At 38.1% G+C, this 17,186-nt stretch overlaps 1 protein-coding gene across 1 annotated transcript in view; it reads right to left on the reverse strand.

Moving 5' to 3' along the window:
- Nucleotides 1-17,186, reverse strand: part of MAP3K15 (mitogen-activated protein kinase kinase kinase 15) — an 85,232-nt gene that overhangs the window by 52,537 nt on the left and 15,509 nt on the right. Inside the window, exons 2-3 of the mRNA XM_039551212.1 lie at nt 6,013-6,152; nt 2,743-2,766 (exon numbers count right to left, since the gene is read on the reverse strand). Coding sequence (XP_039407146.1) covers nt 2,743-2,766; nt 6,013-6,152 — 164 coding nt within the window. The remainder of the gene's footprint in view (nt 1-2,742; nt 2,767-6,012; nt 6,153-17,186) is intronic.

The following is a 17,186-nucleotide window of genomic DNA, read 5'->3' on the forward strand; positions in this document are numbered from 1 at the left end:
AAGATCTCCATTCTCTTCAAAGCTTTCTTGTGATTCACAAAGCGAATCACCCCGATGGCATACTAGACATTCACCTTCTCTTCAACTTTAACATGGCTCCACATCTGTTCTATGCTAAGATTTTTCTGCACCTTTGTAGATGATGTGAGATTTGTAGGATAAATAGGAAAGGTGAGGGCAAGGGAAACCTCAGAGAAAGCTCTAAGCTACAGCAGTCAGCACAGAAAGTTTTACTCTTGATGCTGGAACAAAGGTGTGCTGAGCCTGGCAACAATCTCAGTTGTTCCCCTTTCCTTGCACACCCTGCACATGCAGGGACACAGGGCTTGTAAAACATGGAGAGGGCTTGTAAAACCTCTCCAGAAATGATATTCCTGTGGCTACTGACAGGCTGGAGGAAGGCTTAGGAGACAACTATCCTCTTTACACCATGCCTCCAGCCCCTGATGAAAAGTGTATTTAAGCTCTGCTATTCCACAGTCACAGCAGAGGCATACTCACACTTTTCACTCAGGAAAAGTGAAAGGAAAACACAGAGCTCTACTACAGGGATATTAAATATGGCATTTAATATTCAGCAATTAAACTGAAATGGTTATCTAACTATATATTTGACTGGACACAATAAATTAATACTAATTATGTACCTACTTAACAAGCACAGCAACCCTGATTAGCCATTAACTTCAAACAAGACATTGTCCATATGATTGCAAAATCTTTAACCAAACAATGAAGCAGTGGCACCATACTGGGTCAGTGGTAAACTGCAAATCTCTCAGGACAACTCACTGGATTTGAAAGGAGGGGAAGGCAATTGTCTATTTGAAGTTGACTTTGACTTAAAAACCCATAGTTTTAACCTATGAACTATATAGCTTGCTCATGAGTTTGTTCTAATTTCTGACTAAAAAATACTGATAAAAGAATGAAATATGGGAGCACATTTATCAATTTATCTAATAAAAGAAAGTATGAACAACTTCAAATAATACAAAGAGGTCAAGAGTCTGTACTTGGTATTTAAAATCACTCATTCTTTACCTCACTGTATTTTACTCACAATTTTTTTCTTAATTTAAGCACTTGAAAAAAGTAGGTTAGACAATCCCTCCTTTTTAAAGAAGGAATCAGGATCCTTGCTTAGGGATGTCTCTCTGCCCCTTCTGCTAGCCACAAGGTGTTTACAGGTCCACTACCAGACCCTGCTGTAGAAACAATGACACTAGAACCAAAGGCATGAAGCTGAGTCAAGGCAGGTTTAGGCTGGATATCAGGAAAAGGTTTTTCACCGAGAGCATGGCTGAGCAATGGAACAGGCTCCCCAGGGCAATGGTCACAGCAGCAGCCTAACAGAGTTCAAGAAGTGTTTGGACAATGCTCTCAGGCACATGGTGTGACTCTTGTGCAGGGCCAGGAGTTGGACTCAATCCTGATGGGTCCCTTCCAACTCAGCATATTCTATGATTCAACCCTTTCTTCTCTTCAGTGTGAAGGGAAATACCTCCCTTTCTGGAGAAAGAATCTACCAAAAGAAAAGACTGTAGGCTGCTAATCTGATTGCAGCAGGCTGAACGTGCCACCCTCCCCTTTGCCTTTTACTCAATTTCTGGTATTACCACCAAATGGCTTGTTCACAATTCTCCCTCTGGCTCTGGATGGGAAAACACATGCTCCTAAAATAATGGTCATCCACCAGTTGATAGAAAGTAGTATTCACAAGAAAATCTGCCACATTCTGAGTCCCCCTTCACAGAGCCACAGACCAGTAAATGCAGTTCCCACTGTACAGGTTACAGGTTGCACTGATTCAAAGATCCCTGAGACAGCCAGGAAGGATGAGCTGCATTCACATGTGCTAAACCTGATCTATCTTTAGCCTATGTGCAGCACGGTGGCCAAGTCAAAACAGCAGCTCAAAATAAACCACTGTGACTAACACATTTTTTCTTCTAGTTCTCTTTAAAATTACTATCAAACTCTAAGACCACTTTATTATTTTAACCCTGCTTAATACTGTTTGGAAGAAAATAAAAGTATATAGTAAATGAGAGGAAACAGAAAGGATAAATGGAAGTGTAAGAGTTTTGTAAATTCAGTTGTCCTCAAAATAACATTGTGGAGGACTTAATGAAAGTAACCACTGACATGATGTGAACTATGGCAAAATATACAACTATATAAGATACTGTGGCGTATTTCAAAAAGTCTTAAATAACTCCTACATTTTATCTTGTTTCAAACTTATTTGTTTGGTTTTACTTGCATTAATTGTAAGAATATTTTTACTTTGGGAAATAAGCTTCTGCATTTCTAAGTAGATCTGTGAATTTGTAAGGAAGAGGGCAGGTATACAGAAGCCAAAGCTGTTTGAGACACAAAAGTAAACCCCATTAAGGCATCACAAACATCTACATTTGCACGAATAGGTGGTAGTGGTAGAGGGAAAAAGAGACTTTGAATTTCTGAGTTTATATTTTGATGTGTCAACCTACAAATAAAACTTATATCACCAGCACTTTTCTACAACTTAGAAAGGAATTTGTAACAAAAAGTAACTTTAAAATCTAGCTTTACTTTGGAGTGTCAACAAGCTTTCCAAAAGTTTGAATTATAGATAGGTAAAACAACTTCCTTCAATCATGCAGAGCATATATATGCTTGGCAGCTTTGTTATTAGAGTTGCTGCAAATGCAGCATCTTCATTTTGAGTTTTAAAATGAATGTGGATTTAATACTTACTGTGTTTTTCTGAGATACCATATCCTGTGGGGGAAAAAAGATAATAGAAATGTTCATTTGTTTTTACTGGGAATTAGTCTTTCCAATAAAAATCACTGCTATACATATACATATATATATATATATATATACATATATATACACATACATACACAGATGTGCTCTTCACAGCATAATCCAGATTTCCTGACACAGTAACTTCCCAGTAAAGGGACAGAACAACATCAAGAAGAGTCTTAATAGTTCAGGTCAGGGAAAACGTAACAATTCAGTGAAGAAACCTACTTAAAGAAATGCTCAGAAAATAAAGTTTTACTTGCCAGTAACTGGAGTTTCTCAGACTGGGCACACCCAGTCACACTGAACATTTGTGAGACAAAAGCATTCAAAGCTGGAGGGTTTTTCTCTCTGAAAGAGTATCCTTCAGATACCTAAGGCCCTTTCCTATCCAGATGGGCACAGACCAACACATTCCTTCTACAACCTAATTCTTCTCACCTCAAAATCTAATGAGAGATACTGAAACAATGAAGCAGATGATAAACTAATGGGCATATAAACCAGACCTCAGAGACTTCCAGCTGCTGGTAAGCAACCTTCTCTTCTCTTTGGTGATGGATTACATGTTCAATGAACACTGCTTGGTCAAACTAAAGAAATCTCCGGGTAAGCCACACTACAAATATTAGACATAGACTTGTTTCTAATCAAGGTTGTCAAAAAACTTAATTAAATGTGCTCTGACATCCTCAGATGATTCTGCTTGAGTAACTTTGTATCTGACAGCCTGAAATCCACTTGGACAACCACTGCACAGAAATGATCATGCTCAAGCACCCATTTCCTCAACAACAGGCAAAAATATCAGGGGGCATTTAAGAGGTTTGGCTCTATAAATATGACTCTCTTTAAAGCCAGATTACATATTCTTTTATATCCTCAGAACTAGGTTGCTTTGAAAGAACGTTGGTGAAACTGAAGAGACAACTCTTGGGACAACTTCAGGATGGATCCTAAGGGATAAACTGTATAAAGTCAGGTTGCCAGAACTTCACAGATATTCAGCAGAAGTAACAGCAGACATCAATACTGCCCTTATAACACTTAGGCTGTGCACCACTCTTAAGAGTGTGCACAGTAACCTAGGTCCAAGTAAAGTAATACATTTCTGAAGGGAAGTGGAAAAACCCTGACCAAATTACTCACATACTTCAAAATAAAGAAACATCAGTAGAGGGCCAAAAATACATTAAAAAGGTACTAAAACTTAAACAGAATTTTTAATTAGCTAAAACTCCTTAAGCCCAATAAAATTCTTCATAACAAAAGTGATGGAAGGCTTAAACATCTGAAATATTACATATCTGAAAATTAATGTCTACCTAGCTAAGCAAGTTTCTCCAACAGAGCTTTATCTACTGCAGTTAAAGATCTTTCTCAATACGGCGAAATTAACTCTTCTGAAACTATCCAGCACCTACGATGTGAAATGTGTTTGCTGAAATACCCCAAGAACGGTCCCTGCCTACCTTCTGAAGTATTCCTAAGAAAGGTGTATTAGCATATTTGAATGCTACCCAACACTGAACTGGGGCTCGATTGCTGAAGAGATACTACGGACAAGAGGAGGACTGAACCCTGTCTCAGTGCCCAGCTTAAACCATCTGATACAGAGGATCACTCCTAGCTGGTTCAGCAACTTAAATCAAGTCCTGTGATCCCATCTAAGATATGCTATGGGCCTATTTAGGCCAAGGAGGTTATACAAACAACTGAGACATGAGTAAGGTATCAGTGCCACTGACAGAGTTCCTAGAAGAAGAAAGGTGAAGGCAGATAATAGTTTTTCTAGCCTTAAGTGACCTAGTCACATTCTGGTGTTCCCCAGTCCGTAGACTTGAGCTTTACATCATTAGGAGAAAAGGCTTAAAACTGACAGTGCAAAGACTTGCAAGTTCTGGCAACAATCAATCTGAACATCCAACCACAGATGGATGTAATCCTGGAGATCCTTCAACACTCCAGTTATGGAGCAGGGGCTTGCGTATGTGCTTTGCACAAAGTGCAGAAATCAAAGCCATCCTCATTGGGCAGCAACAAATAAAAGACAACCAGCCTTCCCAGATTTGGGCACATCCTTGGGAGAACCAAGTTGATCAGAACATCTGAGTGACAGCATAAAGAGATAAAAATGTGTTAATAAAAAATAAAAATGAAGTATTTCATTGCAGTCTGGTATATTACCAGTAGTGGATGAGAAGTTGTATAGGCATATATCCAGATGATAAACTAATGGGCATATAAACCAGACCTCAGAGACTTCCAGCTGCTGGTAAGCAACCTTCTCTTCTCTTTGGTGATGGATTACATGTTCAAAGATCCACCCTGATCAGGTGGAGGAAAGAAGGACATGCCAGTAATATCTTAGTGTGTATCCATACGGATAATCTCATTGAGCAAAGAATGTGACAGACTCCAGCTTTGAGTTCCTGGGACTCCAGGCCACATGGAATGTGAAGGTGTATGTGGACTACCACATGAAGAATGGAAGTATGGGTTATAGACACATGAGAGTAAAACCAATGACACTGAGAGCAGAGAAGAGGAATAAGAAGCTGTGACAGAACAGAGCTTTTCTGAGGAAAAAGTAGACTTAATATCCTTACAGGATCGAGGGAGGTTGGAGAACTCCAAAAAGGATTTTTGGACACTTGATGGTGTGAAAAAAAGCAAAGTAGAAGGGGCAATAGTTATAGTATTATCCTACTATAAAAATGAACAACAGCCCTATAGAAAGATTTGGTGAGGATGTCTTTTCCTATCTTCAAACAGCAATAAAAAGGAGATTCTTGCAGTCTTAGGTACTCAGCACCTAGGGAATACAAACCTCATCTGACAGAAGGGCTTCAATAGGAGTAGGCTGCAATACAGCCCTTGTTCAAGTGTCCTTATGATACAAACCATAACTTTTTCTTACATGTACTCCAATTAAAAGATGGAAAGAAAGGAAAAAATTGGACCTGCACTCTCAATTCTAACCACCTGAAGCAGAATCAGTACCACACTACGTATCTTTTCTTACAAAAAAAGCATTTCTAAATTCTATTATTACTATTTTTCCTAATAGTAGCTTTTTCTTAGCAGGATTTTTTTCTGTAGCTATTCAGGAAATTACATCAAATGCAAATTTCAGAAAAACACAAACATCTGTAGGATCAGGTATTTAAAGATATTTCTGAAATGAAGCAGACCGTGAAGTGAGAACCTTACTTTGAGAGACTGAGCAGTGTCAGCATCAGTGTCATGGTAAAGAATAACATTATTGGCCATGTCAAAGCTTTCACGCACGCCAAGGTGGTAGAACAGTGATGGTTGCTTGGAAATATCACTCATGTCCACAACTGCAACATCTGAAATGAGAGAAGTGGAAAAGAAAACGCTAAAAAAATAGTAATCTTAAACCGAATTTTATTCTTACACGGGATTTAAAACAAATCCTGAAATTACACACACATACTGGACAGACAAAATCAACATTTTCAAATAAGGATCATTTTCTCATGAGAGAAGTAAATTTCACCCTTCATATAAAAGGTAAGAGCCATTCATGAAATTATCACAGTGTTATAGTAACTGGGAGACTGAGTTTACCAATCCTGCTTGAGCTTTTGAAATCACAGCGTCACGAATGCCTCAGGTAAAAAAGCAATTCTGCACTTGCTCCCTGAGGCCTGAGAGCATGAATATCCATAGGACAGAAGCTTCAAATATTCAGGATGAAACCACTAAAAATAATAATGTAAATTAGAAAAATAGGGAAAACTGTGAGACCAAGTTTATTTTAAGAGGCTGAGGCTTGAAGAATGGGAAATTCCTGAAAATTAGAAAAAGAAATGACTGTGGAAGTTGTTTCTTAAAAGCTACAGGCACGATGTTGAAGATGGGGGGCACAACAATGAGGGAATTCAATCACAAGTAGCCAGAGCAAGGCTTCCACTGCTCTTGGTTAGTGTTCCAGTCAGAAATGGAAGTCAGAAATGCAAGTAAAAACATTAACAACTGTGCAAGATGAGCTATACAGAGAGCTAAAGAGAAATACCCTGTATTATGCAGAATAGCTGAGATACAGGCAAAAGATTCTGAGCACCATTTTGTTCTCATATAGCATAAACACCATTGCAGGAAGAAGGGGTAACTGGAGAAGAGGACATTTAATGCTGAGGTTTTATTTCTTGATTCTTATATCCTATATACTCCTAAGAAAATTTTGCTTTAAAGCTTTTTAAAGGTCTATATCTATATGTCTGTCTGCTTTCACCACTATGGGATAAATGGATGAACTGAAATCCGCAGTATTCATAAGAATAAAGCCTTGGCATTGAAACCACAGGGGGGTCTGAGGTTCAAAACTGATTCCAAACACTCAGTGTAGATGGGCAGTAAATCCTACATCTCTGAAGGGGTAACAGACAGTGCCTGTACATACAGGGAAAGACAGAAGGGTGAGTTACTAGTAAACAAGAAATCTAAAAGCAGGTCTGATGGCTCAGACCCAAATGCAGCAGCAGCCAGTTAACCTTGGTATCACTAAGGTTACACATCACAAGAATCAATACTCCATATTTAGTATGCAGTTTCTTGGAAAAACCTGCAATGAATATATGCTCCTGTACAATTCCATCAGGCTATTCCGACACACCACACAGAGGTCAGCCAGTCCCTCTGATCACTATGAGACTCCTGTTAAAGCACAAGGAGCATTTTGAGTCTGAAGACCTGCCTTTAGACCAAGCCTCTTTTGTTCAAGAGCAAAAACAAACAAACAAAACCCCCCAAACCTCAAAATATCCCAAACCCCAACAAAACACACAAAAAAATCCAAATGCACCTCCCTCTCCCACCAAAGATACAAAACCCCAGCACAAAGTCATGGCATAAGAAAATCCGCTTATTCATGCGGAACTCAAATCCTGCACCATCTACTGATGATCTTTCCAGTTCCACTGTTTAGCCAGCTGTCTGCAGCATGGATAAAATTCTTAGTGTATTGCACACTGTAGTGTCACGTAAACCGAGAGAGCTTGAAGAAGTAAACCCCAGCCCATAAACACAACTGAATCTAGATTTCCCCAATATGGCAAAATCCCTTTGGAAAGCATAAATTATCTGTAGAACATATTTAAGAGAAACTAACAAGCAGACTGAGAATCAAATACCATCTAGGGAAAAAAAATTAGGAGCTTGGATGGTTTTTAGTGCTTGTAGAAGAGTGTTTTTGGGTAATCAGAGTACTGTGAAATCAAAATCAGTATCCTGGTAAGAGAACTCAGATAATGCATTCTTATAGTGTACAGATATTGCATTTTACAATAAAACACAAGCAATGGTTTGTAACAGAGTTCATTGAAACAAGGCTAACACAGCTCATTTCCACATCTAGTCTACAACTGAAATTTGTCTTCTGTTGATTGCTGCTCCACAGCAATGTAAGTGGTATCAAAAACACATGAAATGGACATAAGAACAGAAGTAACCACCTCCATAACAAAGGATAATTATTCTTCCCTTAGATATTAGTTCACACTGCTAAAAAGAATTATGAGAACAGGTTTTTCTTGCTTATTCACACCTCACAAACACAGGTGTGAATTAAATTAAATAAAAATAAAACAAAATTAAGAGCAGCAGAGATGAAGATGTATCACAAAGATATGCATGCAAGTGAAAAAAAGCCCCAGAAATTCAGTGCATTCAGTTTGAGCAAAGGAATCAAGGAATGACAGAGAAGTGAATGATAGTGGACAGAAGCAGAGCATCCAAAGTGCTCCTGGCTGTGGGCTAGAGCAGAGATGAGAAGCTGCATTCCTATGGAGCTCTCCAAGCCCTCCTCCAGGAGGAACAGCAGCAGGCTTGGAGCAGGGAGGAAAAAGATCTACTTACAAAGTAGCTTTATTGATGTACTAAAGAAATGCAGCACAAGTACATTGGGCCCATGAAATGAATGCAAATTTGGGTGGAGAAGATATGACCAACAGTAAACTCTTCCTAAAGCAGTAGATCCCTGAGATGCACCCAGTGCATGGGGTACTGAGAGTGCAGTGCTCACTGACACTGATGGCTGGGTCTAAGCACACTCCCCAGATTTACTGTTTTCAGAACTACTGTACATCTCTTTTCTTGGAGTAAGGCGGTTTTGTGAGTCATGTAATGAACAAAGCTAATATGTGACACCACAAATACTTTAGTTTCAATTATCCTATATTTTTCTCATGATTTACACTAGAATTCTTCATTTATAGTTCTTTAAAAAAAAGACGTGGGGCCCCGCACTTCAACCATGCATTTAGTATGGCTGATAAGAAAGAGATAAGAATTTCCTTAAACTTCCAGAGACACATTAAAAGAAATAACTTCAACACTAGTATGTGCTTTGCAAATCTTGATTTATGAATAGAAACATAAGTCAATCAGAGTCCATTCTCAACTCCCATCCTCCATAACAAAAGAGCCCAGTCAGCCAAATGTACTTCTGAACTTCCCTTGCCAAATTTAGGTTCAACTTCCATTACAGACAGGGGTGAAGCAAAAGCCGATGCCAACTTTTATCAAAGCTTATCACTCATGAAAAATTTTAAGTGATAATGAAATATTTCACACAGGTCTAAATGACCAATGGAGAGGGTTTCCTATGCACAGAAGGAAAGAGAGCAGGGGAAGGTACAGCCCCTCTGGAAAGAAAGAAGGCTTCCAAGTGAAAATCTGTACAATGCATCCACGAGACAGGGTGGAGGGGTGGGGATGTGCTTAATGTTGCATATGACCGATTTTGAATGATTCGGGAACAGAACATTTAAACTCATTGTTTCTTTTCTGCAGTAGCAACTCGTGTTCAAAAGCATACCCATAAAAACACGTCCTCCCTCATTTCTTCTTAAGCATAACAGATATTTCCAACTCTTTTTGTTCTCTAGTAGCTGCCCATTAAAACTTTCATCCTGAAAATAGTTCATTTTTGTTATGAACCCAAAAACTGATCTCAGTTTATTATATGGTTGCAGTTAATTTGTATAGGCTTTTGTTTCCATTGTAAAATGATTACAGTATGTGTATATTTGTAGTGCATTAGGGTAATTCAGCACTATTGCTTATACAGTCTTGATTAGGTCTCTGCATTGTTGCAGCAGATGGCACATAATTCATTTCTTATGCTACAGTTTACATATTTTAACACCAGTGTGTCTTACGAGAGCAGACAGAGAAGAGACAAATAACTGCAACAACTGAAATGAAGATTAAAGATCATTAACTGTGGTAAAACAGGAGACTATGAAACTAATAAATAATTCAACATGAAAAACATTATTACATGGGTTAAAACCAGAGGGCTTACTTTTCTCTCTGAAATGCACCTGAAGACATCATATAATTTAATGATCTAAGTAAATCATTAGTCTTCACAAGGCTTTTTTTATGATTTATGGCACTGTTAGCAAAACCAAAAGGACAATTTTGGCATCAGGTTTTGGGATCTGTAAGTCAAAAAGTAATAAACAGGAGAAAATGAAGAAATAGACTGAAATATGCTGATAGTTAAATAGAATCTAGGAGGCATGACAGAAGGAAAAGGTCAAAAAGCACTCTGTACTGCTTTCAATTTCTCATCTAAGGCTCACCTCCATCCAGTCTTATCCATATGCAGAGCAAGAACCTTACTCCAGTATTTTGGATTCATTATTTTTCAGCATTTGGAACCTTTCTACACATAACAGATTTCAAAAACACTCCCAAACTTAACATGATATGGAGGAAAATGCAGAACTCAGCCCATTACTATTCACTAGCATCCTGCAAATTATGAACCTTTGGATTAGTATTGCTTCAGTTGATTGGATATTTGCATCATAGTTAGTAAGTAAAATAATATGTAATTCCTTGAAAACCACTGAAAACTGTCAAATTCTTCAGAAGAACAACAATACTCCTAAAGAAAAAGAAACAAATAATCCTTAACTTCAGGATACATATTCATTTTGATTTCTGCACAGTTCTTTAAAGGAGACAATACCAAAGTTTTTACAGGGAAACAATTATGGTAACTTGGTTTATTTGAAAACCAGGAACCCTTTGCAGCTTTCACTTAAGCTAAAACAAAAGGCACCACTCTCAACTTTAATATACCCCATACTCACAGAAACTGGGAAGCTCAAGGTAGTAAAGCACATTTGTAGCAACTACCAACAGAACTGTTGAGGTGATTTTTCAGCACAGTTTGTTATACCAGCAAACTGTTGGTGCCTTCCATTAGATCCTAGGCATAAGCCAATGTTAGTGTAAAAATACTGTCAGCAGTTGTGATGATATTATGGCTTTCATAATGAATCAAGTTTCATTTAAATCTTACTGCTTTATCATCACAGTATCCTGTTAAAATCTCCTTACTTTTATTAGAAAAAATATTGTTCCAATCACAATCTAAAGCACCAAACTAAACGCAGATATTGCCTTAGAAGCTGAAAGACCCAGGAGACAAAGACGCAGCTCTTTTTTTAAATTTAGGAATTTCTGGTATTTCAATTCAGCCTTTTCAAGTTTGCAATATTATAGCATGAACTTTGCTAACATCATTGGTTTGCTATAGGGCCAGAACTGGTAATAAAAATAAAAACCAACTCATCAGTAATGATTTATCCTGCAATATAGACTTGTATATGCTATAATCACATAAAAGAGCATTTTAAAAACAACTTCATCTATTTGCTTATATAAGCTTATCTTTTTGTAGATTAGAAACAAGTGCTGCAATTCTGTATAAATTATGAAAATTACCTGTAATAGTTCAGAAACTGCTTACAAAGCACCTTAAAGAAGGAAGATTGTTTTTATAAGCTGCAATCAACTTTTGCAAGAGAGTCCTGGAGTGGCTGGAGCCTTGACTACAAATTCCAGCCTACTGCCTACTTCAGAAAAGGAAACACAGGCATGCACACTGGATGTCTGAAACTTTTTGATGCCCAGAGGGCATTTCCTCTGGAAAGGGTGTTTAGTTCACAGGCAAAAGGAAGTGACTCAAAGGACATGAAAAATAAGAATTAAATTAGGTATGAATCCTCACATTAGTGTGGGGAAAAAAGATTTCTTTCTGTTCACATATAGTAAGCACTGAAAAAAAAGTGACATTATCAGGTTTTATTAATGACACCAAACACAAACTGGAGAAAGAAGAAAACTTTAATACGGGCTAAATATTTTTTAATTCACTATTTTTAAATTATTGTTATCTTGAGAAGATAACAGGGAGAATTCCAATTCTAATATATTATCCATACACATGGACTGACTATAAAATGAAGCAAAATCTAAACTTAGCTATATCTTGCTTTTGGCAGCTCTAATGGATTTAAGTGTTTTAGGAATTCTGAAAACCTGGGCATCAAGTGGCAAAAATTCTGAAAGGTGCTTTTCCATGGTTTGTCTGTCTGCCCAGGAAAAGAACTGTTGTAAAGTGACAATTTCAGACATCTGCCACAGGTTTTATATTATGAAGTGATTTACTGAAGAGAAAGGCCACCACGCCCCAAAATGTCTCACTTCTCCTCTAACCAAGCAAAATGGAAGGCAACCACATAATGCCTAACAATTATAAAAGCCAGCATTCTTAGAACCACAAATACCAGGGTGGGGGCGGAGAGAAGTCAGAAGTTACTTTTGCATTCCTCCTTTCTGTGTGTCAAATCTTGCTCTGGAAACCAGTTGCACATGCTTCCCCATGAAACCACTCTGCTCAGTGAATCTGGTGTGTGCTGAAGATAAACTATGTATTAGCTGAGCAGCAGCAGCATTCTTGACTAAGGAAAGTTTCCTCTTAGGTAACTTTCCTGAAAGGACCAGGCAAATCCTGAGCTCTGCTATTAGGAAACCAAAAAACTCTTAATTTTTCAGATGAGCCTTTTGACCACCCAGAAGCATCGCTAACCGTAGCAATTCAAATGATTGCTTTGCTCCACTTAACACACAGCACATTAACACTGGCAATGTCCCACCTCCAGAGACAGTTCTGGAACAGCTGTGTTAAGCAAAGTGGGCCAACTGGCCTTTGTATGGAAAGCAGACACATCCACATAAAGGAGGAGGAAGAGGAGGAGGAGGTACAGCTGACACCCAAATGTGTTTCTAACCATAGCATTTGGGTGATGTTAGAAAGTTCATGTGGCCCAGCAAGGCTGCTCCTCCTTCCTATGCACATGGAAAGTTTAGAGCACTCAAACTCCATCCTCTCAGCTCCCAGGGCAAAAGGCTGAAGTCATGAATGTTTTAAACTATCAGAATGGTTAAAATTTACCAAGCAAAGTTGTACTGCTTACAGTCTGGATTGCAGCCTGAAAGTAGAGGTAAGAAATCTGGAAAACTTATTTTTCATGTATAGATCACAAAAGTGCCTTATACAGCTTCCAGTGAAAGCCCTTGGAGAACCCCCAGTGGCCTGAAAAGGTACGGGAATGAGCACTTTTTGGACAGCCATCCCACAGGTGATGAAATGTGAAGTGCAAAGAAGCAGACAACGGAATAATCCAGTGTATCAAAAACAGAGGCACATGTAGCTGGAGTGAAACCAGTGATGAATGCAACCAGCACAGCACCATGTACACAGAGCCTGACAGCATTTTAATGTAGATAAGGAATATAAAACTCATATTTATTTTAAATATTTAGTTGAGTCATAACCAGAGACAAACTTCTTGTTCATGAGATCAGTTCTCACCTGTAACATTTTGTCCTTTTGATTTCAAATACTAGCTTTGGCAACTTTTGGAAATTTTAGTCTTAGGCTATCTCAGCAATGTATGACATTATAACATTCACTGGCAATTCCTATCCAGCAAAACTGACCATCAGATGATACTGTGAAAATCAGCCAACCATCCAAAACAACAGAACAGACAAGACTGAGGGGCCAATGCTCATCTCTGGCTTTTGTAATCCTGTACAAAACACCCACTTCATACAAACAACTCCACAATAAGGTTACAGTCAGACCCAAACATTAGAGCCAGTGATCATGTTAGTGCTGTGGTGTTACTTTACAGATACTGCATCTTTCATCTGTCCACTGGTACATGGAACACACACTGAAAATAGAAATAGAACATATTTTTCATGCTTCAGTGGCATTTATTGCAACTTGGGAAAAACTAGTATCTAAAACTACTCATTTTTCTAAACCTCAGCAAAGTATTTGTGCCATAATTATAATTAATACATATTCCTTAATATATAAATACCTGTTCCAAAAATTACATCACCTAAGAAACTGCACTTTAGTTAAAAGGAACAGAACAAATTACAGCAGGTGAGAAACACTGACAGTTCTAGAAGTTGATCTGTAAATTGAGTGCTCATTTATTTTTATGATTTGGGGTTTTCTTATTCATTAGATACATCATCTGAAGCTTTTCAACTCTTTGCCCTGAAATTGCATATTAGGAACTATTTTGTTAAATGGAAGCAAGGACTCTTCCAAAAACCTTTGCTAGAAAAAGCTTTAAGAAACATTTTAGATGCTTCTTAAATACAATTAAATTCACAGTGAAACTAAGTTTCAAACAAGGCAAGACACTACATTAAAATAACAGGGCAATGCTACTGATCCAGAAAAGCAAAACTTGTGCCAAGAGCATGCCTATGCTTATTATTTTTTTAACTGATCTTCAGGGAGAGTTTTCAAACTCTGCCAAATCAGAATACAACCAATACCCACAAGAACTGGCGTGGGAAGAAAAGTAATGCAGTTAATGTCATAGATAGGGCATCCAAGCTCAGAATGTGTTTTTAATGCTTTTGCACAAGTATGAAGAAGAAAAATATTGTATGATCGGAAACACCTGAAGATAACCTCTCTCAGAAGATAGCATAATTTGTGAATTTTTTGGTTTGTTTTTTTTTTTACCATTGGCAGTTTAGAGAAAGAAGGAAACAAAGAACTAATCCTCAAAGAGCTCTTCTTGAAATATTGAATTGCAGAAGTTAAGAAATACATAATCCACTGTAAACAGTGCTTGCCTAGGCTCAAACGTTGTTTAACATTTTCCATGACAAAGCTTTGCTTTCAGTCCTTTTTAACTTTGTCAGTCTTTGCTTCAGGTTGTTGGGGTTTGTTCGTTTCTTTTTTCTTTTGGAGAGATTTAATTAGAACCAACTCATGTCATTCTGAGACTGTATCAGCGAACTTATTTTTCTGGCCACTGTTAAACATCCCCTCCTGCCAAATTAAGAAGACTTACTGCTTTCAAGCACCAAATCAGAAATTTGTCAGATGGGTAAGGTTGTCTGGAAGTAACTCCTCTTAGCCTCATGAAATTCTGCTCGTTCCAAAGAGAAGTTATAAGCAGTGAATTGGTCAGAGTCACAAGGGAGATGTTTGGTCTCACATGAGCCTGTCATCACTGCCTTCATTGTCAACACAGAGAGAGGAAAAGCACTTTTAGAACCCCATTCCTCTGATCTGTCAGAAACCAACTTCAGGAAAACTTCAGCCCAGAAGCGCCTGTTTCTCTCCACTACCTATGAGAGGAGTCCAAGCAACTGCAGACACCCACACGGAAAGTGTTCTGTGCTCCGACGCCCCTTGCACAGAGCCTCAGAGCTCTGCTTTGAAGAATTTCATTAACCATTAAGGCATTTCAGTCAAGAATGATATTATTTCACCAGATGTTTCCCTGGACACGTTCCCACCAGCTAAACCACAAAATGGCCAAAGCAGAAGGACTATAGATCTTTCTCATCAGTACCTTACTCACATTCTCTCTACCTGTGAAAAAGGACGAACTGCCACAATGCAAATCCTCACCTAAGATTTCCAGGGATCTCTCTGAAGCACCTAACTCTTGAGTTTTCCATAAATTGGGAGTTCATTTGTGAGTCCCAATTTACAATGTTGTTTGTTTTGCCACTCAGTATTCTACAACTGTGGGGATGACTGTTCTTCAATAGGTGCTTTTGCATGTACTGTCTCATCCCAGGGTCTTTTCTCCTACTCATAAAACCTCACTGTTTAATTACACTGAAGCACTGAATATAACCTCCTGGCCTACGAATGAAGTTTATACATGAGTTAAATTTTCAGCAAAAATACCTTCAAGCCAAATATAAGCATTACATTTCCCTGCAAGACAAAGGCATTCATACAAAAGCTAGTAATAGACTTTACCTTCTATTTTATTTTATTTTTTTCCTTTCATACCATAGCTTGTGAGGTCCTGGGAACAACACAGCCTCAAGCCTGAGGGAGTTAACTCACAGTAGTGTGAGAGCTTAAAGTAAAAAAGAGAATGTCCACACACACTGTCTCTGGAAACTCACACAGCACACACTCCTTTACAAAGCCTCCCTTCCTTGTGGAAGGATTGTAAAAATTTACCCATGCTGGGACCACAGCCACAGATCTTTAGTTACCGACCACAATCATATGAGATGGACCCTGCCAAGATCTCCATACTGGTAATAAATGAATTATAAAAGTTGTCACATGCACAAGAGATCAATATTTATGACATTTCATTGCAAAATTACACTGTTCAAACTCCCAGGTTAGGAACTGAGAGATACCATCACATGGCTCTTAGCATTTTCAGCATTTTCATAGTTCAGGCAGATGAATGCTTATGGCTGCCTGCAACTCCTACCTCTTTCATGTGATCCACTGTCTCTGAGTCTCTCTCTCACCATCCTGTTCTCCCATTACTCCTCAACCTATATTTAACTTGGCAATTTCTGGCTATCTCAGTGCTAGCACAGTAGCAAGAGGCTCTATCACTGTAGCTAATCAGTCCTGTGAGAGGTATCAGCTACCAGCTTCACACTAACCTCCTGGAAAAGTACTTTAAGAAACTGTTAAACTTTACAACAATTGAAAGAAATAAAGGTTAAAAATTTAATTTCATGAAAACTCACGTTTTACATATTGTATAACGAAAGACATTTGCATCTGTAACTAAAAAATCCAATTCTGTAAGTAGTAAAAAAGACTCTAGGCTGAGATAGTACATACCTCTTACAATCATCCACACTGTACTGTAATCATTTTTCATGAGTGCTAAAACGAAGTACTTACATTTACAATTACTGGTTTTTAAACCTTATAAACAGGCACCCATCAGAAGTAAAATAGGAAAAAAAGACAAATTAAAGCAATTTGTTATTTCAGGTTGGCATCAACCATTTGACCATGTACAGTGTAAAAATCAAAAACTATTAATCACCTCAAGCTGCAAGATAAACAACCCTTCCTTTATACATACTGTGAAATACTATCACTAGAGTGATAGATAGCTAGGTGGTGATACTGGCTACCTAACTGCTGTTAAAATACACTGAAGAATCTTAACATTCTAATAAACTTTTTTAAACACAGCTGTGCTGGTTTTGGCTGAGATAGAGTCAATTTTCTT

This window comes from Corvus cornix, chromosome 1 (genome assembly GCF_000738735.6).
Source record: "Corvus cornix cornix isolate S_Up_H32 chromosome 1, ASM73873v5, whole genome shotgun sequence".
Lineage (NCBI taxonomy): Eukaryota > Metazoa > Chordata > Aves > Passeriformes > Corvidae > Corvus > Corvus cornix.